This window comes from Panthera tigris, chromosome C1 (assembly GCF_018350195.1).
Source record: "Panthera tigris isolate Pti1 chromosome C1, P.tigris_Pti1_mat1.1, whole genome shotgun sequence".
Lineage (NCBI taxonomy): Eukaryota > Metazoa > Chordata > Mammalia > Carnivora > Felidae > Panthera > Panthera tigris.
The window spans coordinates 11,107,997-11,130,381 of record NC_056667.1 but is presented as its reverse complement, the minus strand read 5'-3'; the positions used below and the strand labels follow the sequence as shown (position 1 = coordinate 11,130,381).

Below are 22,385 nucleotides of genomic sequence, written 5' to 3'. Positions count from 1 at the left end.
TTGGCAGTGGCTGAGGTCGCCGAGGGGGTGGGGGGAACCTCGGGAGAAGCCGTGCCAAGGTTGGGAGCCAGGGGTGGTGAGAGCCTGAGAAATGGGACAGGTGTCACTGACGGGGGCCCATATTTTCTAGTCGCCGGGACAGGACTCTCCGGTGGCAGCTGCTACTTGGGTGAGGGCCACTAAGGGACCAGCTGGGGGGGGGGGGCGGGGGCTGGCAGTGCTTCTCCTTAAAACCAGATGTAAGTACTGGGGGTTCAGAGGCGGTCTGGGGGCTCCTGCAGGGTTTTGGTGTTTGGTGATGGAGGCCGAGGGAATGGGGGCTGGGAGGGGATTGAGGAACTATCTCCCTTTCCCACTCTTGGGCCCTGAACCACTCCGGGCCTCTTCTCGCCTCAGCCTGTTCCCTCCGCTGGGGCTGGAGTGGGGGTCTTGTGCAGGCCGAGGCTTAGGGACCCCCCCGGCGGAGCCCTGTTGGTGGAGGGTCCCGGTGTGGGACCTATGGCTTGTGTCCTCCCATTTGGAGGGCTCGAGGCCCACATCCACCACCGGGTCAGCTGGAAGGCGAGGGCTCTAGAGGTTGAGTTTTAGCCCTTCCCTGTCAGGGTCCTCTCTGCCTTTCGTTCTGAGACCCTCTGAGTTAGGACATTAGGGGTTCTGATGTTCATCCCTTGGGAAAGGAGTATCGAGGGGCAACGCTTAACCTAACATGCTGTGTTAATGATGGTGGCATTGTAGGCACTGGGTGGCGTTCTCCAGGAAACACACTCCAAGGACGATGTCCTCCCCGTGCAGGGTCTGTGACAGAGCCCCGGCGGGCAGGGGCGGGGCGGGGGGGGGGGGGGCGGGTCGGAATGGCATCCTGGCTGCTGCAGTACCAGCCATGTCCACCTGGGGGCAGCGATGCCCAGCCTGATCGCACACTCCCACACCCCAAGTCAGGTCGCACCCCCTACCTGGAAACTGCGGGGCTGGGAGGACCCTAGAGACCCTAGGCCACCCTTGCACTGGACAGATGAGGAGACTGACACCCGGTGGGAGCCTGATCTGTCCAAAGCCACACAGGGAGCACCCCAGGTCTTTCCTCATCGCCTATCACCACAGCCTGTGTGTGTGTGTGTGTGTGTGTGTGTGTGTGTATGTCTTGGGGGTGGGGAGGCTTGAGGTGTCTCTGTGCGGGAGAATCTCGGGGGCCCTCGGGTGCATCCATCTAGGATCCTCAGAGTATTGGTGTCACTCCTGGTGCGTGTCCTCCTCTGAATCCGCCCGGCAGGGTGGCTGGATGCGGCCCCCCCAACTCCCCCAGCCTGTGTGCTTCTGGGAGAGTCTCTGGGAAATAAAACAGCACCCCCCCCCCCATGGGCTGGGTGTGAGGATTAAATTAGCAAATATACATACATACATACATATATATATATGAGCTACGGGGTTTAGAGCAGTCCCTGGTGATAGAGGGTGGGCGTCCCTCAACCTCCATTAGGAAGACTCTCCTCCCTGGTCCCTGATGTGACATGGGGGCCACCTGAGCACGCACTGCCCCAGCACCCAGGTGACTTGGTCCCCTTCCTTCCCTTCCCAGCCCCTCCCCTCTTCCGCCAACCAACAAAAACCACACACACGTAAGAATATAGAATTTTATCTTATTTTAGTTAAAAAAAATAATTGTACCACCAAATGAAAAAGTAGCTTTCTTTGGGGGAAGGTGAGAAGGGAGGGAAAAAAACAAAAGCGAGAAGCCGAAGGAAAAGAACTTTTTATAGTCATCTGTATAAACACATCCGCTAAGGCAAACGCAATTCAGGACCAAGGCTGCCGCACTGGGGTCAGCACCTCCTAATTTCTGCAGATTCTAAGGCCAAAAAAATAAAACCTCTGCAAATCCAACAGGAGTTTTGTGGACTCTTGGGGGGCATTTTACTAAAATAAAGAGTTGTCATGTTTAAAAAGCAGTGACGTTGTCTTGACACACACCGAAAGTTGCATAACCGTGGCCTCGGTGGCCATTCACGTGTTTGGACGGGGTGACGGGCACAGTTTCACGACACGGCAACGGACACACACACTCACACGCACACACACGCACACACGGAAATGAGCACGCCGGGAGCTGCGCAGGACCGGGCTGGTGGCACAGGCTTGGCCGCAGCCCAGCTGGGGATGGGCACAGGGAGGGCCGGGGTCCCCATGCTTCCTCAGGGGGTGGGGGTGACGGGACGGGTCCCATCGCTGGTGACAGGGCGGTGCACATCGCATGGGGAAGGATGGCGTGAAAGGGCCGAGCCAGGCCCCTGCTCCCCGCCGCCTGGTCCGTGCAAACCACTGAAAGCACTTCCCGGACGCCTCCGGGAGCACGGAGCCCGACACTAGTTTCCTTCCCAGTGAAGGGGCCAATCCCTCCTCCTCACCCTGCTCTCCCCAGAGCCCCTGGGCCCCTCGGGCTGTTCCAGGGAGACGAGGGGGTGGCGTTTCTGCCCCCAGAGCCTTCCCTGCCCGCGATCCACGGCGTGGCCGGCAGAGTGTGGGCCCGTGAGGTAGATGGGCACAGCTGCCCCCTCACCCTGCCTGGCGAGGCCCCAGAGGGCCGGGGTCTCCGTGTGAGCACGGGGTGCCAGGGCCTGGGTCCCTTCGCCGAAAGAGAAGCGCCCTCCCCTCTGGCAGAGAGAGGAGGCAGGGGCTGGAGGAACGGCTGTCGGCTGTCGGGGGGCGGGAAGCCCTCGTGTCTCTGATCAGCCCCTTGGGTCGTGCTGTGCTCCGGAGCGCCTCCCCGAGGTGCAGGGCCCCCGGGGGGCAGTGTGGCCTGGAGGCTAAGGGCAGGAGGCCTCTGGGAAGGGAGGAGGAGAGTGTGTGGAGGGCAGGCACCTGGGGCAGGGGGACCCTAGGGCCAGGAGCTGGGCTTGGGGCGGCTGCAATGCTGGAGCAGGCAGAGGGACGGCCGGGGGGGCGACAGACGCGCAGGAATCGCCAGGGAGGGCTGGGCCAGGCGAGGAGCCAGCACTGGTGTCGCGGCCTCGGGAACAGCGGGGGCGGGCGGGGGGGAGCGGGGGAGGCAGGGCCGCCTTGGACACCCCTCCGCTGGCTCCGTTCACAGACGCTTTAGGTTTTAAGTATGGTCCCTTCGGATGGAGCCGGGATGCAGGCCTGGCCTCCGGTCTGCCCGCCTCTGCGGCCCGGGACGGGCGCCGGGGGCCGGGGGCCGGGGCCGAGCGGTCAGGCCGCAGCCCCTTGCTACTTGAAGGTGGACTGCAGCTCCTTGAAGGCCGCCTTCCGCTGCTTCATCTCCTCCGCCTGCTTCTTCCTTTCCTCCTGCTCTGCCTTGATCTCCTCCTCGAAGCGGCTGGACACGTTGATGGCCTGGACCTACAGCCGAGCGGGGACGAGGTGGGTCAGGCAGGGCGGGAGAGGGATCTGCCCCCAGGTGTCCCGCCGGCCCACGCCCGGCTCGCACCGGCTCTGGCCCTGGGCCTCAGTTTCTCCATTCAGAGCCTGCTGCCCGACAACCGGCCTCGTGGATTCACCGAGCGGGGTGGAAGCTCGAACGTGCGTTCGGTGGCCACCGCCTAGTGTTAAGTCCCGCAAGGGGGGCTTTCGATGCTGCTCTTCGGGTTTCCCGTCCCGAGAAGCCCGGATGCGCACCTGTTCCCACTGACGATCCCTGAAATGGCCCACCAACCCCAGAAGCGCAGAGGGAGGTGGGAGGTGACCTTCAGAAGGAATGTTCTTAGCTAACATGGGAAGAGAGAGAAACTAGGGAAAGCAGGTGCCCGGGGGCGGAGAATCCAGGAGCCCTACTTGTTCTCTCCACCTGAGCACGTGCTGCACGGGGAGCCTGCTGTGCACGGGGACGGCCTCTGGGGCCCACACCCCCTCCAGGCCGGGGGAGGCCCGTGAGCTGGGCCTGCTCTGCTGTCTCCTGGGCCCAGCGTTCAAGGACAGGTCTGCCAGGGGCAGCACAGAGGGGTCCGTGTCCACTCTTCAAGAGTCTACGCCCTTCACCTGCCCGGGGGCCAGGGAGACAGAGGAGAAGCTGGCAGGGACCACAGCCTGGCCGGAAGGGGACAGAAGCCAGGAGTGCTGTGGGCCTCGCGCGGTCCAGCCCGGGCGTCAGTGCTCCGCTCCTCAGCGGGGACAGGAAGGACGAGCACTGACCCTCGTGCTAACTCGGGTCCCGTCACACCCCGGCCACCCCTCTCCTCGTGCCAGGGTCGGGGGACCCCCACCCCCTACCCCCCCGAGCCCCACACATCCTCTGGTTCCTCACCTTGGCCTCAAAGAAGCTCTTGGCCCCCTTGACGCCCTCGGTGGAGACATCGATCTCGGAGAGGCGGGCGAGCACGTGCAGCCCGCTGTCCTCCTGTAACTCCCCAGCCGCTGCCTTGCGGAAAATCAGGAGGAACTGCGGAAGGGAAAAGGCACGAGGTGTCAGGGAGGGGCATGGGGCCAGAGGTCTGGGCTCTCCCCCTCCATGCTCTGGGCCCCTCGATCTCTGGGCCTCAGCTTGCCCACCTGTACAATGGGAGGCAAGGTGACACATCTCCCGCTCTCCCAGGATCTGGGGCTACTGCAGGCCTGTTTGCCCATGTTCAGATCCCACGAACAGCCCCAAGCTACCCCGTACCATTGTCTCACTGCTCCTCAAACTAATCTGCTCAGAAGTTCCATTTACTAGGGGCGCCTGGGGGGCTCAGTCAGTTAAGCAGCTGACTCTTCATTTCGGCTCAGGTCATGATCTCAGGACTCATGAGTTCGAGACCCGCGTCGGGCTCTGCAGTGACAGGGCGGAGCCTGCTTGGGATTCTCTCTCTCTCCCTCTCTCTCTGCCCCTCCCCTGCGCTCTCTCTCAAAATAAATAAGTAAACTTAAAAAAAAAAAAAAAGCTCCACGCACTGAGTCCTGAAAGTATACGATTGTGACCATCTTACAGAATGAGGCAGACTCAGAGGCCAGGAAAAAACTCGCCCCCACATCCCAGCGGCAGAAAGTGACAAAAGAAGGTTGTGAACCCGTGTCCCGCCTCCATCCTCTTGCACTGCCTGCACCTTCCTCCCTGGACTCGTCCTCCCACCACCGTTCTCTCGTCCTGCCTCCTCTATGCTTCTTGCCAGTTCTCCGAAGGAGGCCGCCCCTGTCCTTCGGCCTGGGCTGCCTGCGGTCCAGTGCTGCTGTTATCTGGCTGGGAGCCTCCATTGCCTCCTCCAGAGAACAGGCTTGCCCCTGACTCCTGTCCCAGAGTGAGAACCCAGTGAGATCCAGAGTGTGAAGTCACCCAGCGCAGAGCCTGGCCCCTCTCGGGCCACAGTCGTGTCACTTCCTCCGTCTGTCCCCCTCTTCTCCCGAGTCACGGCACTCTGCCATTTCAGTCCCTGGGAATCTCCCCCTCTGTGCTCCAGGGCCCTCGGAGCACAAGGCCTTTCTCTGGACTTCCAAAGCTGCACCCAGGGTCAGAAGTCACTCCGTAAGTGCTTACTACATGAAGGAATGGATGTCCCTCCTTCTCACTTCAGGCACCTCAGGATCCCCACGGTGGCTGCTCTAGGATCCCCACCGGAGCGTCCCTCAGCCAACTATGAGCCATTCAACGGTCGAGCACAAGCCCCTCAGTCGTCCACATGGGGAGCACACTTACCTCCCGGAAGCTGAGCTTGCCGTCAAAGTCCTCATCCACCTCCTTGATCATGTTTTTCAGGCCCAGGTGGGTCTGCGGAGCCCCGAGCTTCTCCATCATCAGCTTCAGCTCCATCAGGTCAATGAAGCCGTCCCGGCCGGCGTCGTACCTGTGGGAGGGGCGAGAGAGGCCAGGGACGTCCTGACACCTCAGACTTGACCGGTCAGAGCATCACAGGCTGGGCTGCAAGGAGCCTGTCATCCTATCCATTGCAGCTGGAATGGGCTCCGGATCTGTGGCTTCCGCTTGGTTATCTCTGATGACGAGGGACTCCCTACACGGCCCGCAGCCTCTTACGTGTCGAACACTGTGGCTGAAGCCACAGCCTCCCTGCACTGAATGTGACGTGAACCAGCAGGGAGAAAGAATTCACGATTCCACGGGGTATGGACTGTGGGGGGGGGGGGCTTTGACATTATCTCCAGGGTCAGCCTAGCACCTCTACCAGCGCTCGAGGGACATCTTGGCCCCGTCTCTCCCCCACTCCTGCCCCAACTCAGGAGAGGCAGAAGGTACCACATGTCACAGGGCAGGGCCGGAGGTCACAGGAGGGAGGTCCACTTCTAGTTTTCTGGGAGGTGGCCTGGGGCGAGCTCAGGGAACAGTCTGTGCAGCGAGTGGTGGGGACATGGCTGGGTGGCTGGAAAGGGCTGGAACACTGATAAGGTGATAAAAGTGTGCCTGCACATTTCAGGTCTGTTTTCTTCCACCAAAGGTCCAGGAGACGCAGGGACACTGTGTGTGTGTGTGTGTGTGTGTGTGTGTGTGTGTGTGTGTGTTGTCTAAACACCTGTCTCGACTGGCCTCCCTGTGGCAAGCGCCTGGGTCAGAGATGGCCTCCAGGCCCGGTCCCCTGGCCGGGGAGGTGCCTTGAGTGCAGAGTATATCACAGCATGACGGATGTGGGCACTGTTTGCACAGCCTAGCCATGCCCTCTTATCAGGCTAACCAAACACTTGCCCGGACCGCCTCCTGGCGGGGGCTGGGAAGAGAGTGGTCTCAGGGCTAAAATGGGCCTTCTGAGCCTAGAGAAACCTTGTGTAGTCCCCAGGCCTCAAGCTGGCTGGGTGAGTGTTGGTGACGGTAGAGTGACATTGAGGGGCTGAGCTGCAGAAACCCGTGTCCTGGTCTGAGAGTTCCTACGTCCACACTTCATTTCAGTGCCTTCTTCAGGGCTCCCCAGTCCCCGTCCCCCAACTCTAGTTATATATAAGCTTCGCATGACCTTGAACAACTAGTAGAAACCACTTTTTGACGTCGGTCTTTGGGCCGGGAACTTTACTGTACTTAAGCCCGGTGAGAACCGTATTATATAAAGGGAGGCTCAGAGAGGTTAAGTGACCTGCCCAAGGTCCCAGAGCAGTAAAGGAAAGGAGTGGAAGCCCAGCTCATAAACAGGCTCATAAAGCTGCACATTCGCTCCGTGCCCGGCCCGCTTCCGTGTGCCCTGGGGCTACGCAGCAGGGTGTATGTGCAGGGGGTATAAATAGTTCACACGAGTCAGTGGCTGGGAGTGACGCAGCACAGGGAGGCTCTGGGAACCCTGCAGGGAATGCAGGTCCTGAGGCCTCTGTCCCCCGCCCTGCAGGGGTGGGAGGGGGGGCTGGAGCTGGGGGCAGATGGGCCAGAGGTCCCTGCGGGCGAGGCTGACGCGAGAGGATGTGGTAGAGGGCTGTGGGCCTCAGGAGGGTCAGGCAGGCCTACAGTCCCAGGCTCCAGTTCAAGCTGGAGGGGCCCTGTGGGGGTCGTGGCAGAGGCCCCTCTTCCCATCTTTGGAGTCGGGTGAGGGGTCGCTGCCTGAAACCCCGTGACGTGCCGTGACTATACTGGGATCCAGTTGCCTTTATTAAGCTCCTACTATGTGCGAGGCATTTCTTTACAGCTTCTGTGCTCAGCAGTCCTGGACGGTGGGGATTACTTCCCCATGTGACTGACCAGGGAATGAGGATTGTAGGGGTGAGGGCACCGGCTCAGAAACCAGCTGGCCAGGGACTCACACCCCATCCCTGTGGTTCCCACACTCTTCTCCGCCGGCCCCCCTGCACCCCCTGAGCGCTGCCTTTAGTCACCGCTCACGTGTACGGATCTCTCCTGCAGCTGGGGGGTGGCTCAGTGTCAGAGGAAGTGCAGAGAACGTGTCCGAACTTGGACACAGACTTGGACTCTGTATTTCTTGGTTTCTGGCAGCTCCCAGGCCTGGCTGGGCTGCGGCTTGAACCACTGCCTGCATCAATCAAAGGTCAATCAATGACTGGGTCTGGGCTCTATCCCGGGCAGGCTCTGAGCCCCAAGGGGACAATGCAGGGGCTGGCCATATGCCAGCGGATCAATCACCAAGAGGAGGTGACAGAGGTCAGGTGCTAGGTGGGAGTTGCGTCCCCCCCCCAAAGGAGGAGACACTGGGGGGAGGCTGTTACCATGTGGCTTGGAGGGAGCAGGCAGAGATCATGTGCCCTGGGCTCTGAGGTGGGTGGGCTTTGGGTCACTGGATCAAGCAGGTGCCAGGGTGAATGTGACTGAAGATGGCCTTGAAGGTTCTGTGTCCACATCAACTCTGCTGAGACTGACTGGGGTCCAAACCCCAGATCTGCCGCTTGGCTGGCTGGCTGACCCTGGTTAAATCACCTGACCCCGCCTCCCCCCCCCCCCCCCCCCCAATTTTCCCATTGATATCATGGAACTCAAAGGACCCAACTCAGGACAAAGGCACAGATTAAAAGAGACAATCCAAGTAGATTCCTAGCACAGAGCCTGGCCCACGGTAAGCACTTAATTAGCACAGACGGTCAATAATGACGGTAATAATAATGGAAACGTTGTTATTACTACCCACTTTTAGGATTAGAGATTAAATGAGATGACGAACATAAAATGCCTAGTACATAACAGGTGCTTAGAGCCTGCTAATTTTGTTGGAACAGTGGCCACTGAGAACTTTTTGTGTGCCAGATACTACATTAAGTGCTTTGCACACACAACATAAAAACGGTGCTGATAAGAATGAAAACGGCAAAGAAATACGAGGGCTTCTCCCTTGGGCGCCCGTCCTGATGGCGCATGGCTGTGACGAAATGCCTGCTGCAGACTGTTCTGGAGGCAGGGGGTGGGCAAGTTGGTCCGGGGCCGCCCCCAGCATCTCCCCCTCCTCTGAGGCTCCCACGACTCCTCCCACGAGGCCCGATTCCCAGACCCCACCACTTGGGGAGGTGGACAGACAGCAGGACAGCCGTTTGCTCCCTCGCCGGCTAGAGAGAGGTGGGGGGAGCCCCAGCCCTGGGTTACTCTGTCCTTCCTCTCACAGGAAGGAAGGGACAAGGGGAGGGGGCTGTCACTGTGCCACCAGCAGGTGGATGACTGGCAACACAGGAGACACCCCCTGGCTGGGGAGACCCTCTCATCCATCACTCTCTCCCTGAGCTGGAACTGAGGGTGCAGGTGGCTCAGAGGGATCAGGGCAAGAGAGGCAGCACAGCCTGGTCTATCTGCTTCATGATATGTGGGGGTAATTGGGGCCCAGAGTAGGCAGCAACCAGCCCAGGGTCCCACAGCGGGTGGACTGCAGGGTCCCCAAAGCCAAAGGCTTTCCTTCTTCCCGCCTGTCTGCGTCCTTCTCCTTCCTGGTCCCAGAGAGGGTCTCGAATTCTCAAGCTTGCAGGGCTGGGGGACGCGGGGTTGAGAGCCCGGCCTGGGGCCTGCCTGGGAGGGCCAATTCTATCGGGCAGGACTGGCAACAAAGCTCGCGGGCTGGGAGCTCAGCACTTTTCTGCAGCACCGGAGGGAGGCTGCGGGCCCTGGCACCGTGCCCACATTCCTACCCGCCTCCCCCTGAATAGTTCTCGGCGGGCAGGGCTCGGCAGCTGCCGCCCCAGATGCTGGTGACAAAATCCCTCCCATCTACCCTCGAGAGCGAGAGCGGAGTAGACGGCCACCGCCCAGACAGACTTTGCCTCGTTGCACCCTTGCACGGAGCAGGTCCCGCCCGGCCGGCTGCTCCTCCGGCCTTGGCTCTGATATCCAGGAGTTACGGCAGCGGGCAGCGGCTGGCTCTTACAGTGTGCGTCCCTGCTTCCTAACAATATTATCCTTAGTGGCTACTCTTTGCTGAGCACTTACTGAGCGCCAGGCACAACGCCAAGTGTTCCGTATCAGACGCTCACAAGAACCCTGCAAAGCTGGCACGACTATCCCTCCATTACAGACGAGGAGACAGAGGCTCAGGGAGGAAGCCACTTGGCCAAAGCCCTGGTTGACAAGGACACAGCTGGGATCCGAACCCCGATCTGACGAAACACACATGCTTTTAGCTGCCATGTTATGTCCCGATGCTCACACACCCTGTACTAGAGAATCTCGGGCTGGGAGGGATACTGGAGGTGACTCATTAAGCCGTTCGTGAAGGTCAGATTCCTAACGCGGTTTTCCTGCTTGGGTCTTGGAATATCTCTGGGCACAGGAAGCTCCCTACTTCACTCATGGTAGCCCATATTGGCTCTGGAACGGTCTATCGGAAGGTGGTTCCTCCCGCACGAGCCTCCCCATCCACCAGCTGTGCTGCGTAGTCTGATGGCAGAATGAGGGGGAAGGTGGGAGCACAGGAGACCCCAATTTTGTCCCTTTGCTTCCTATCCCAGGCCTTTGTGGGTGGCTCCTCGGCCCACGGGGGTCCCCAGGAGGACAATCAGCTGGGGAGGGTGGTGTCTGTGGGCCAACGATCCCCCAGGCCCACCTGGCTTTGGTCTCGGCATTCACAGGCCTGGTCCACCCCCAGTGGCTCCTAGGCCTCTACACACTTTGCCCTATGAAGTGGGAAGACAGGTCCCTTGGGGCAGGAAAGTCCTGGACAACAGAAAAACTCTGGCTTTGCTCGCTGTCACAGCCAGCGGGCCCTGCCCACCTCCCCCTGCAGGTGGCCACCCACATGCTCGATGATCGCTGCTCGGCCCTGCCCGTGGGGTCCTGCGTGCCCCCGCCCCCAGACTGCCTGACTCATGAGGGGAAAGCCCAGCCACTCACCACTTCCTCCAGCCCTATCTACAGAATTGGACACTCGATCTGTTGCCATGTCGGCCAAGGAGAGGGTGTGAGGGTGTGAGGGTGTGTACGTGCGTGTGGACGAGTGCACGAATGCTGCTCATGGCTCTCCCGTAGCTTTTTAGTGGACCAGGCAGGGGCCCCCCAGGCTGACGGCCATCTGCTGGGGGCTCTCGGGGCTTGGGACCTGCTAACCTTGGGTTCAACCACAGCACGCTGAGCCCCATCTCCCCGGGCTTGTAACGTCAGCGGTGGGTGTCCTGCCAATAATTCCTGCACTGCCTCCTTCCTGCCGGCTCTTAACGCTTATTGTTACATCGGTGATTGCACCGAACATTCACTGAGCGTCTAACACAGGCTCGTGTTTATTATTTAACTTCCTCCTTCCCTTAACTGCTCAGACTTGCCTTCCCTGTAGGAAAACCTTAGGCCAGTGGCAGAAGTCACCTGTGGGCGGCCTGGCGCTTCTTACACTCCAGCGTTAGGACGCAGATTCTGATCGGGTAGACCCGGGGCGGAACCTGGGCAACCACACTTCTAACGAGCCGCCCTTTCCGGGTCCCATGGGAGCGAGGGACTTGGAGTCGGACAGACCCGAGTTCACACGCTGTCCCCACTCCTTACTAGCTGTGTGACTCTGGACGGGCCACGCACGGAACCTCTGTGGGACCCAGGCTTCTCGTTTGTGACAACAGTAGGTAGTTTGTGAAAATAGTAGGTAGGATCTCACCGGCTGTCATAAAAGGACTAAACAAGAGGCAAAATGCCCAGGAGGGAGGGGGCCGACAGTGGCCACGGTCTTAGTCACATGAGGGTCTCCACACGGCTCTAGCTGCCCCCTTCTGGCATGGGACTCTGGCTTCTCTGCAGTCCTTGAAAAGCGGAAGTCAGCCAAGGAGAGGGCTGCTCGGCAGTCAGAGGGAACTCGGCTGCCAGGAGGGAGTGGGGACTGTCCCTGCTGAGGTCTCAGAGCGACGTGGCCTTGTCTCCTCCCTCCGGCTGGCCTGGCTTTGGTACAGGGCCTCCCCTGAGGCAGCAGGGCCTGGTGCCTCACTGCTGAAGCCAGGCCTTGGACCCAGAGGGTACAGACGGACGGACAGACAGGAGAAGGCAGTCAGGAAGGTGCAAACCAAAGGGGAACCAAAAGTCCCCAGGCGGGGGAGGGGAGCAGTGACTCAGAAGCGGAAGGGAAGTAGGAACGGCACAGGGTGAGCACCAAGTTCAAGAAATCCTCCCTCCCCAGGGGTGGGGCATCTTCCCAGAAAGCCGGGCTCCTGGCTGCTACAGGTGGAAGGACCGAACCTCTGTACCCACCCTCCCCCCACAGAGGCCCTGAGAGCCCCCTCTGGCTCCCATCCATACACACAGCCGTCTTTTGGTCTCTGGGGCTCCCCGCAGGCAGACCTGCTTCCAATCCTGCCCCTGCCACTGATTATTACCTTGGATAAGTGACTCAACCTTCTTGAGCCTCAGTTTCCTCACCTGGCAAATGGGGATAACGATACTACCCACCTCACTGTGCTGTCGTTCAGATTCATTTCAATCCCTGAAATATACACACAGGCTCCTCTGGGAACAACTGGACCCGGTGTCTCCACTTAATGAGGAGAGGGCGTGGAGGCAGGGGGCTGGCTGCGGAGAGGGCATCACCATGGCATCTCTCATGAGAGCGTCTGGTCCTCATGGTAGGAATAAATGGAAACTTCAATTTCTAGCCCCGGGGCCCATCCTCTCTACTACCGTTGTTCATGAGACTAAGCTTCCTGACGGCAGGAACTTTATTCTTCCCTGGATTGTCTAGAACTTAATACAAGCAGAAACTTCATACAAGACGTGTTTGATGAATGCTCAGACGAAGGGCTTTTATGTTTTTCCACAGCATCTATGTTTTTAACAGCCCACAGGCGGGACATGATGGTGGACTCTTTACAAAGCGTCAGGACTTTTTAAGCTGCATCCTCTGAACTTTACCAGGTAGGGTCCCTAGCCCAGGGGGAAACTGAGGCTGAGAAGCTGAGCACCCTTTGCCCCGAGCCACGCAGCTGCACAGATGGGCGCTGGAGTCCCAGTTCTGAATCCCTCCAGAGTGTCGTTTGCTCTCTCCTTTTTCTCTGCCACCTGCCTTCCACGTAATTAAGTGATAATGAATTCATTTCCCTACTTTTTGTTATTTATGAAAGCCGCACGTAGCTGCCGATCAGAGCGTCTGTTCAGCAAGAGAAAAGGCAGGGGGTCTCATGCCGGGTCCCCATCACTCCGGCCCACAGCGTGAGGTTGTCGGTGGCCCGGGAGCTCTACGTGGGGTAAGTGGAGGCAGCCGACAGCTTTTGTGCAGCGACTTCCACACCTGCACAGACAACCACCGCCAGGGCTGGGGGGTGCGGGTGACAGGAACAGTACTTACTTTGTGCCAAGCACCGGGTGAAGGACTTCACAACTGCCCTGTGAGGTGGGTGCCAGTACTCTCCCTGTTTTTAGGGTGACGGACGGAGGCCCGGAAGGTTTAGGTGCCTTGTCCCAGGCCCACGGCTGGGATTCAAGCCCAGGACCACAGACCCCGAAGGCCCTGCTCTGAACGACTGTGCCTCGTACTATCTTTCAGGAAGGACACCGGGGGACGTGCTGTGAGGCACAGGGTCTGAGGGGACATGTGGAGGAGGAGCAAATGGAGAAGAGGGGAGGCAGAGGCGTCCAGAAGGAGAGGGAAGCCTGCCTCTCTGACGCAAGGAGGGGTCATGAGACACAGCGTCTGGGGACGAGGCTGGCCAAGCAGGGAACTAGGGCATCTTCCTCAGATTCCACAGCAGGTTCAGAATTACATGGCTGCCTCCCTCTTGGGCAGGTCTCGACTCACGAAACCCCACAGAGCCTCGTGCAGGCTGCTGCTGGCCCAGAGGCGGGCCCCCTTGAGGCTCTGTGGGGTCACACCATTCCCTCTTTGGCTGGAAGGTTCCAGAAACAGCCCTGGATGGATGGGCAGAGACAGAGGTGGGGAGAGGGGTTAGAGGTGCTGAGGCAGCCTGAGGCCGCCTGGGGAGGGAGGACTGAACATCCAGGCTCCACGGACGCGGGGACCTCCACGAGCTGGGCACCAGGCCAGCCCTCTACAGGCATCACCTCCTCGCAGCCCCGACCGAGAAGCAGGGACCATCATCCTTAGTGTATAGACCAGGGTGCTCTGGTTCAGCCACTGAAAACTTCCCTGTGATCCCAAGCGAACCACCACACCTTTCTGGGTCTCAGTTTCCTTTTCTGCAAAGTGGGGGGAAAGGCTGGAGTCCACCCTCGAGGTGTCTCTCCCAGCCGGCACCTGCACAGCTGGGTCGTGAGGTCAGAGGCGGACTGCCTCCCTCAATCCCCTTGACTCTCCTTCTGTCTCCCTCCTCAGGAAGTATCCAGCTAATAAGTGGATGAACCGGAAGGCCCTGGGAGGCAGTCTGTCATCCAGAAGGGTTCAGGACCTCTCAGAAAGAAGGAGGTCATTGCTGAGTACAGCCTGCTCCTTTTACAGATGGGAAGACTCGCGCCCAGCGAGGGCAGAGCCAGGAGGACTCAAGACCAGGCTTTCTAGCTCCTGCCTCCCCAGGAAGGCCAGCCCCCGGTTCCTTATGACCTATCTCTTGCCCTCAGCTCTGGTGAATAGCTTCCAGGAGGGCGGGGCAACCCTCCTCCCTGCCAGGGAGCTAGAGACCAGGGTGGAAGTCTCTCAGCAGGTTCCTGTTTGGACCCAGGAGGCTGCAGCCCCACCAGGACAGCAGAAGCAGAACAGGGGTTTTGTCCTTCCCGACAGCCTGTGTGTCCGCTGTTCCCGGCCGGGACTCAGCTGGGCTCAGCTGGGCTCGGCTGGCTGGCACAGAGAAGCCTTGTTTCCTTGAATACAAAACCGGCAGCTTTCTCTCTCCCCACCAGGGCCCCCCCACCACTGCGGGCGGCACTTCCTTCCCTAGAAGGGCAGCTCCCTGGCCCCTTCCTGCCCCCTACACCGGCGGTCAGTCGTGCCAAGAGCTGGTTTGCAGGGGTGTTGGGAGGGCTTAAGTTCCCCCCTAACTTCATCAACATCAACCTTGTCAAACTAACACCCAAAAGCAGCCTCTCTAGCAAGTGAGTTTGCCTGCAAATGCAGCTTCAAGGCCATTGCTCTGGTCACGCGCCCTTCTGATCAAGCCGCGGCCTCCCAAGTCCCAGATCATTTTGGGGGTGCATGGGTTCTCCCAAACAGCTCCGTCCTTTTTTTTTTTTTTTTTTCTGGCGGGGTGTAGGAATGCTGTGGAAGCCCAACAGGAGGAGGATTCTGGGAGAGAGACACGGGACGGTGGTGGGTCCACAAGGTGGAAAATCAGCCGCGCACATGGAAGCGGGTGTTGGCGAAGTGCATTTTCCCACACGGAAGCAGATGTTTGTGATGGAAAACCCAGAAGGAGGAACGTGGTTTTTAGAGTCATAGACCTGAGTTCAGATCCTGGCTCCGTCATTTTCTAGCTGTGTGGTCTCGGCAAGTTATTTAACTCTTCCGTGCCCAGACTGCTCAGCTGTGCCACGGTGGTGATAGTTCTAGTCGTGGGGATGCTGGGTGGAATCGAGGAGTTAGTACCTAGCCACTATTGACGCAGGGATCATGGCTGCATTTAAACGATCCCCCCCCCCCCCCGCCCCGAACTCCCTGCCCCCAAGGCAGGGGGCAGGCTCAACAGGGAAATTCCAGACAGTGAAGCTATCTATACCTAGCCCTGGGCTCAAGGAGCTTTCTATCAGTTTGGGTTGGAATCCTGGAAATCCTGCTCTCCAGATGGTGCCAGTCTTTGGCGGGGAAGAAACTTTAGAAGAACTCCCGACAAAGACCCTGGAGTCAAAGAAGCAGGCTCCTCAGGGCCCGGAGGAGGGTTAAGGACTCAGTCCCCCGCCCCAGGCTGACCCTTGGAGAAGTATGGGGCTCCCAGCCATCCAGGTCTGGGAAACAAAGCCCTCTTCCCCTGTGTTGGGGCCAAAGGCAGAAGCAGCAGCATCGAGAAGTGGGAAAGAGCCTTTCTCAAGCTGTAGGGGTTGCAAAACACCCTGTTCCTGGGCTTCCTGCTTGGGCGCACAGCCCCATCCTGCCCTGCCAAGGTGTGCCAGCACCTCTCCACTCCAGACCATACCCTGGGCTGTTCCCCCACCAGAAAAGGGGCTGGGCAACAACAGGTGGGGAAGGGTACCAAAGGGAAGGGGGCTGAGCGCTTTCACAACACTCTACCACTAGCGCCCCCCCTGCCCCCCCCCCCCCCCCCACACTGTGGTTGTGAAGAGGTTGACTGTCCGTCTCAGTCCCAACTGGATGTTCTCAAGGATGGACCAGAAGGGGACCATTTAGTCCCTTCAGAGAGGTTTTAAGTGTTTTTTTTGGGGGTGGGGTGGGGTGGGGTGGGGAGGGCTGAGCCGCAGGCCTGGGGGTGCCTGTCCAATCTGCTAAGGGCACAATGTGTGGAATTAGAGGAAAAGGGAGGGGTGAGAACAACCAGGCAAATTAGAGACGGAGGTATGGGGTGTCGGAACCCCATGAAGGACGGAAGAGGGAACATAGTGGGGGAAGGGGGGAGAGACGGGGGCTTCTGACAGATTGGGGGGGGGGGCAGTGACTGCAAAGCTGCTGGGGAGGGCTTAGGGCAAGAGGAGGGAGGGACAGTGTGTGGAGGGAGGAGGGAACCCAGCCCTGAAGGGAGGATGGGAAGGGGTGGTGCATACCTGCAGAGTGGGGGGCAGGGATGGAGGGGTCTCTCCCTGGGGAGACCACCCGAGGGTCAAGGACAGGGGTCCTGGATAGCAGGGTGAATGGGGTTGGGGTGAGAAGGTCTGAAGGGTCTTTGATGACAGTTTGCTAGCAGATGCTGAATAATTGGAGGGGGGGGGGGGGATCCCTGCCCAGAACCTATGTTGAGGGGCATCTGAGATAAGCAGAGGAAATGAAAGGACCCCGATGAAAACAATGTGTATGGCAAGGGGTGAAGGGACCGGTAACGTTTGTTGGGGCGCTGGAGGGTGTGTAGAGGGGGGGTGTTTTTGACCAGGGGGTGGGGGTGGGGAATTCGAGTCGCTAGGGAGAGGGAAAGGGGGGCCACGGGGTCTTCAAATCGCAGTGTGCGCGGGTGTCTGGAGAGAAGCTTCACTAACTGGGCAGGGGTCCTAGGCCAGAGACCCAGAGTCTTCGGACTCATGTGTACGGTGGTAGTGGGGGGCTCGAGGGGACTCGGGATTACCCAGAAGAGCCGCACGGTCCCCACACCGAGTGCGCGCGTCAGGTGTACTGGGGACCGCGTCACCATGAGGAGGGGGTCGCGTGCCAGGGCCTGGGGGTCGCCAGACCCACACGCGCGGTGGGGAGGAGGTCCTGAAGCCTCGTGATTAAATGAAAGGGGCCGCGGGGTCGCCACCCCTGCTGTGTCGGGGTTCGGGGGCGCAGAGCTGGCGGCAGGGGGTCCCGCGCGGCGCGGGGTTCGGGGGTCTGGGGCCCAAGGCCGGCGCGCGGGGTGGGTGGGTAGGGGGCCGGGTCTGGCGGGCACTCACTGCTTGAACATCTTCTCCATGTCCTTGATCTGCTTCCTGGAGAACTCCTTGAACTCGGTGTAGGGGTTGAAGACGCGGCGGCTGGGCGACTGGGGCTCGCCGATGCCCTGGTTGAGGTCGGCGCGCCGCAGTAGCTTGGCGCTCAGCTCGCCGTCCGCGCTGCCCAGCGCCTCGGCCGCCTCGTCGGGCGCCCCGGCCGCCGCCGCCGCCGCCGCCGCCGCCCCGTTCAGCCCGGGCTGCTCCGGGGCCTCGGCGCCGCCCTCGCCCTCCATCTGCAGCCGCCGGCTCAGCTTGCTGGCCAGCTCGTCCGTGGCCATGGTGGCCCGCTCGGCGTCCGCCTGGGCCCGGCCCCTGCTCGCCGCGCGCCCGCACCGCCTCTGGCCGCGCTCTTCCTCTTCCTGACACTCCCCGGCGCCAGGCGCCGCCCCCGGGGGTGGGACTTAGGCCCCGCGCGGGGCCCGCCCGCTCCCCGCCCCCGCGCCCGCGCCCGGCCCTGCGCCGCCCGCGTGCGCCGGGGCTCCGCCGCCTGGGCTCGAGGGCGCGGGGCGGGGCGGGGTGCCGTGCCCCGCGCCCCCGCTGCCCCACCGTCGGGGTTGGGGCCCCCGTAAAACTCCACCCTCCCCCCCCCCTTCCCCACCTCGCTGTGGCCGCTGAGCAGCGGAGGTCGTGCTGGGGGCCGGGGACCGAGGCGGGAAGGACGGGGATCCATCCCCTCAATCTGGGTATGGGTCAGGGCCTCGGAGGGACGCCGCCCCCGACCCCTTCTCCGGAATCCCCACGCCGTGAAGTCGTAGTCCCGAGTCTCTGACACCCCGTCGGTCGCCATGGAGACGACTCGCTGTTAAACACCGGCGTTCTCAGTGAGGGTTGCAGGGGTATGAAGGTGGATCCGGTGAGCGGGAACCCCCGTTTAGATCTAACTGCGGCTAGAGCTGCAGGAGCTTCTGGAAAGGGCTGGACCAGCAGTTTCGAGGGAGACTGGGGCCGGGCCTCAGCCCCGAACGGTTCTCGGAGACAGAGGGAGAGCTAAAGCGGGGAAGGGGCTGGTCCTCACGCCTGGGCCGGCACATCCCATGGATGACTTGGCAGAATAGAGCTGCTGAGCCCCGGTCGTCCCCTGGGACTCTGCTTTAGGGGAACTGGCAGGGACTCTGGCTCCTGCCAGTTCGGTGAGGGCCCCAGCGGAGAGATACCCTCTCCAAGGCTCCATGGGATACGCCTTCGGGAAGAAGCCTGAGAGGATCTCTCTCTGTGGCCTCGGGTGTCACCTTAAAACTGCGATGCTGTGGGGGAAGGGGGCGGGGGAGGGCTGGTTAATACTGCAGATTCCCAGGCCCCAGTCCAGGCAGATCTCTGCATGGGGCTCAGAACCCTGCATTCTAACAAGCACCCAGGGGAGTTCTGCCCACCGAAGTTTGAGAATCTCTAATCGAGAAGGAGGACTGTGTTTGGGGCTTATTCTCTAAAACACTGGGACAATGCCGAGGATCCCTATGCAGAAACTGCTCCCACCAGTTCGTGCAGAGAAAAGGTGGATGCAGGGCTTAAAAACCCATGCTCTGGAGGCAGAGAGCACTTGAGAATGTAAAGCCAGCAAGCTGTTCCAGACTGATTTGCAGAGAACAGACCCTCATTGGTATTTGTGGGTTTGCCATAGTCCAAGAATATTGCTGAATTAATTTAAAAAGCATTTAAAGAGAACAAAGTTGAGAAAAACACTTTAGGGGTCAGCAAATGTGATGTTTTCATTCACCTATTTTTGAGGTGTGTTTGAGTCTCATGAAGATGCTCAGCTTAAATGGCATTTTTATTGTTTTGAGCTCAGAATCAAGTTTCTGTTGGAGTTGGGCAGTTTACTTCAGCTACTTGGAAAAGGCAGGTTTCTATATCACCAGTATGGGGCCTTGAAGGACCCAAAAGAAGTAAAATAGTTAAAAAAAAATTTTTTTTTAATGTTTATTTATTCGTGGGGGTGGGGCGGGCAGAGAGAGAGAATCTCAAGCAGGCTCTGCGCTGTCAGTGCAGAGCCTGATACTGGGCTCAAACCCACGAACCACAAGATCATGACCTGAGTCGAAGTTAAGAGTTGGACGCTTAACCAACTGAGTTGGTTCGTGGGCGCACCCAGGCGCCCCTAAAATAGTGTGTTACTTATCGAATGCAAAAGACTAAGGGATGGGATGTGGATCGAAACTCTAAAAATTCTGTCTTCCGATGCTCTGGTTTGCCAGATTCTTAGTCTTTCTCACCAAGCAGCTGATGACTTTTAAAGATCTGGTGAACCTCATCTTGCCCCGATCTATGATTTATAATGTGTCTGCATGAAATAGGGCTGCCTTCATTATGCTGTGTTTTGCATGTACTTGATGTGGGAGCCAACTTTTATTTTTTTTATTTAAAAAAAAAAATTTTTTTTTTTTAACGTTTTATTTAGTTTTGAGACAGGGAGAGACAGAGCATGAACAGGGGAGGGTCAGAGAGAGGGAGACACAGAATCTGAAACAGGCTCCGGGCTCTGAGCGGTCAGCACAGAGCCCGATGCGGGGCTCGAACTCACGGACCGCGAGATCACGACCTGAGCCGAAGTCGGACGCTTAACCGACTGAGCCACCCAGACGCCCCTGGAGCCAACTTTTAATAGTGACGAGACTATGTGGGGGTTTGCCTTCTTGAAAAACAACTCACATATATGCGAAAGCCAGATATGGTTTTGGTTTGAATTATTTGGGTGGGCTGTGGGTGTTAAACTCCCCGGTCACTTACCCTTTGGGTTTATGTGGACACAGCCCTCAGAAGGCTGGCCAATCTCCATGATGCCGTGGGGGAATTCTTGGTCATTACCTATTGTGTCCTGTAAAAGGAGAGAGAGGATCGCCCAGGCCTGCTGCTCTTATCCGCAGGCAGAGCTCAGGAAATGCTGCCCAGATGGGTGAGCCCTTTTCACACCTCTTGTGTTGATTTTCTCGAGGGTTCTCAGGGTTTTAGGCAGGATGGGAACTCGGTTCCCTGCCTCATTTCTGAGGCCCTGGGCCTGGGCCCTGCTGCTAGACACATCTATTGATCTGCCAACATCTGAGATGCATGCTGGGGGCTGCATTTTCCTTGAACTTTTTCCTTCTGAGGCCACTCATCTTGAGGAATGGCACCTTTGCAGAAATGAAGATAGCGGAGGAGGAGCGGCGGGGACGGCCCATGAGCAGTGACTGTAGAACTTCCAGCCCGTTCGTTAGGGGGAATCGTTTCTGAATGACCCTGAGGGCTGTGCCCCCAAGCGTGGATTTGGGCAGAGAGGAACGATCTGGACTGGCTACACATTACAGCGTTTGGTCATGTGGAAAGAATGAATCTTCAGGAAAAAAAATCACACCCTCCGCAAAGGATTTTTACAGAGGCAGGGGTGAGCCAGAGCCAATTCTGACAACATTCCAGCGGCAAGGGAGCTCGGCGGACTTAGTCATCATTGACTTATGTTTCTCTTCTTCCTCCCACATCTACTTGTGTAACTGTCTTTCGGGGAGGGGCGAAGTAATATTAAGAAAAACAACAGCACTTCTGTGAAGAAGAGGGGGGAGGGATGGGGAGGGGTTGGGAGGAGCTCTTGCGATTTGGGGGCAGATGGAGTGGACAGTGAGGGGCATTCCAGAGCCTTACAGAACTGGGTGGTCCCCGCGGCCTGAGTTGCTAGAAAGGGATTAGAGAGGCCGACGGAGATATCGTTGGCTCGTAAAGTACAGCACTCACTTAGCACTTTATAAATACCAGCTTACTGATTAATCATCACAAACGCTCTCCAAAAGCACCGGGAAACCCTTGACTGATCGAGAAAGATACACAGAGGTCAAGGTTCAGGGACAGCCCCGATAACTCTTTTGAGTGATTGGAGGAGTGAGAACAGGGTATGGGGTCACAGCCGGGTTGGTCTCGGGGGCTTTCTCGCCTCCTGCAAAGTCTGGAAGTTGTACACAGGGTGCACGGTGGGGGCGGGGGGACCCGCTTGAGGCAGGTGCTCGTGTGGCTGCTGAGCAGGACAGGGGCACCGGGCACCGGCCGCAGGTAGACCCATGTGTAGGTCATCAGGACCCCACCTATCCATCTGTAGAGCTCTCTTTTTGTGCTTTTCTTGGATGCGATGAATCTCCTTGAGAACCAACATCATCTTTCCAATGAGTTGCGTGTGCTCAACTGGGCAGGCTGGAAAAAAGGAAGCTGAGTGGGTTTTCTGCTCCCGTGAAATCCCAGGCAGTTCAATGTCCCAAGCTTACACCTGACAGCCCTATCGTAAAGTCTCAAGGCGAGTGAGTGAGTGAGTGTGTGTGTGTGTGTGTCTTGTGGTTAAAACCCAGTAAGGCTGCATCTCTCATACCTTCCTGGACCCCTTCCAAATATGGCAATAATATGGGCAGCTGATTTCGACTTTCATACCACTCTGTGAAAGCAGTGTGAATCTCCATCCAGGCAGTCAAGACATATTAAGTGTATTGGGCACCAGGCTCTGGTCCTGGAATTCTTTTGGTCACTGGCAAAGGGTGGAGGGGTGGGAGGTGCCCAGTTGGAAGAGTGAGATTTGCTGGACACCACGCTGGGGGACAGAGAGGTGACAACGGTTTTGGCTGGACTGTAGCACTTGTTACAACCCACAACGAAGTTGTTCGTAAAGTGTCTGACACCCTTTACCCCCCTCCCCACCGCTGACACAACCTCCTGGGGCAAAGGACCTGTCTGTCTGGGTCAACTTTGGCTCTTCAGTGCCCAGCGTGGTGCCTGGTCCAAGATACTGCTGGAGAAATCTTTTTTTTTTTTTTTAAGTTTATTTATTTATTATTTGGAGAGCGTGCGCGCACACACACATACACACACACGAGAGGGGGAGGGGCAGAGAGAGAGGGAGACAGAGAATCCTAAACGGACTCCATGCTGTCGGCTCAGAGCCAAAATACGGGGCTCTATCCCACAACCGTGAGATCATGACCTGAGTTGAAACGAAGACTCCGACGCTTAACCGACCAAGCCACCCAGGTGCCATGAGAACTCGTGGTCGGATGAATGCATGATGGCATGCTCTGCCTGCGGGCTTGGGGCAGACGAGGCATTTTCTCAGTGTCCCCTCCAGAGCATCCGGTGGCCCATTTTTCGGTCTCAAGGTCACTGCCAAGAAAGA

General features: G+C 58.7%; 2 protein-coding genes across 3 annotated transcripts in view; both read right to left on the bottom strand.

The window, feature by feature from the left end:
* Window positions 1-1,625: 1,625 nt before the first annotated feature.
* On the bottom strand, window positions 1,626-17,607 carry EFHD2 (EF-hand domain family member D2). Its single transcript, XM_042995998.1, has 4 exons — window positions 17,228-17,607; window positions 5,621-5,768; window positions 4,256-4,390; window positions 1,626-3,354 (listed from the first exon to the last, which is right to left on the bottom strand). The coding sequence occupies exons 1-4, from the start codon at window positions 17,542-17,544 to the stop codon at window positions 3,223-3,225; spliced, it is 732 nt and encodes a 243-aa protein (XP_042851932.1). The 5' UTR covers window positions 17,545-17,607; the 3' UTR covers window positions 1,626-3,222.
* Window positions 17,608-20,680: 3,073 nt separating this feature from the next.
* Window positions 20,681-22,385, bottom strand: part of FHAD1 (forkhead associated phosphopeptide binding domain 1) — a 133,294-nt gene continuing 131,589 nt past the window's right edge. Inside the window, exon 33 of one of the 2 annotated variants that reach the window (XM_042996055.1) lies at window positions 20,681-21,418. The gene's annotated coding sequence lies outside the window, so the exon portion shown is untranslated. Of the gene's footprint in view, window positions 21,419-22,241; window positions 22,373-22,385 lie in introns of those variants that run through there. The other variant, XM_042996056.1, reaches the window with a different exon arrangement.

What these genes read in the sequence shown, in the direction of transcription:
- EFHD2 (XM_042995998.1), bottom strand. Translation starts at nt 17,544, where the DNA reads ATGGCCACGGACGAGCTGGCCAGCAAGCTGAGCCGGCGGCTGCAGATG. An exon ending in ATGGAGAAGATGTTCAAGCA is followed by an intron (nt 5,769 to 17,227) that starts GTGAGTGCCCGC and finishes CCCCTCCCACAG; the next exon opens with GTACGACGCCGGCCGGGACG. An exon ending in AGAGCTTCTTTGAGGCCAAG is followed by an intron (nt 3,355 to 4,255) that starts GTGAGGAACCAG and finishes GCTCGGCTGTAG; the next exon opens with GTCCAGGCCATCAACGTGTC.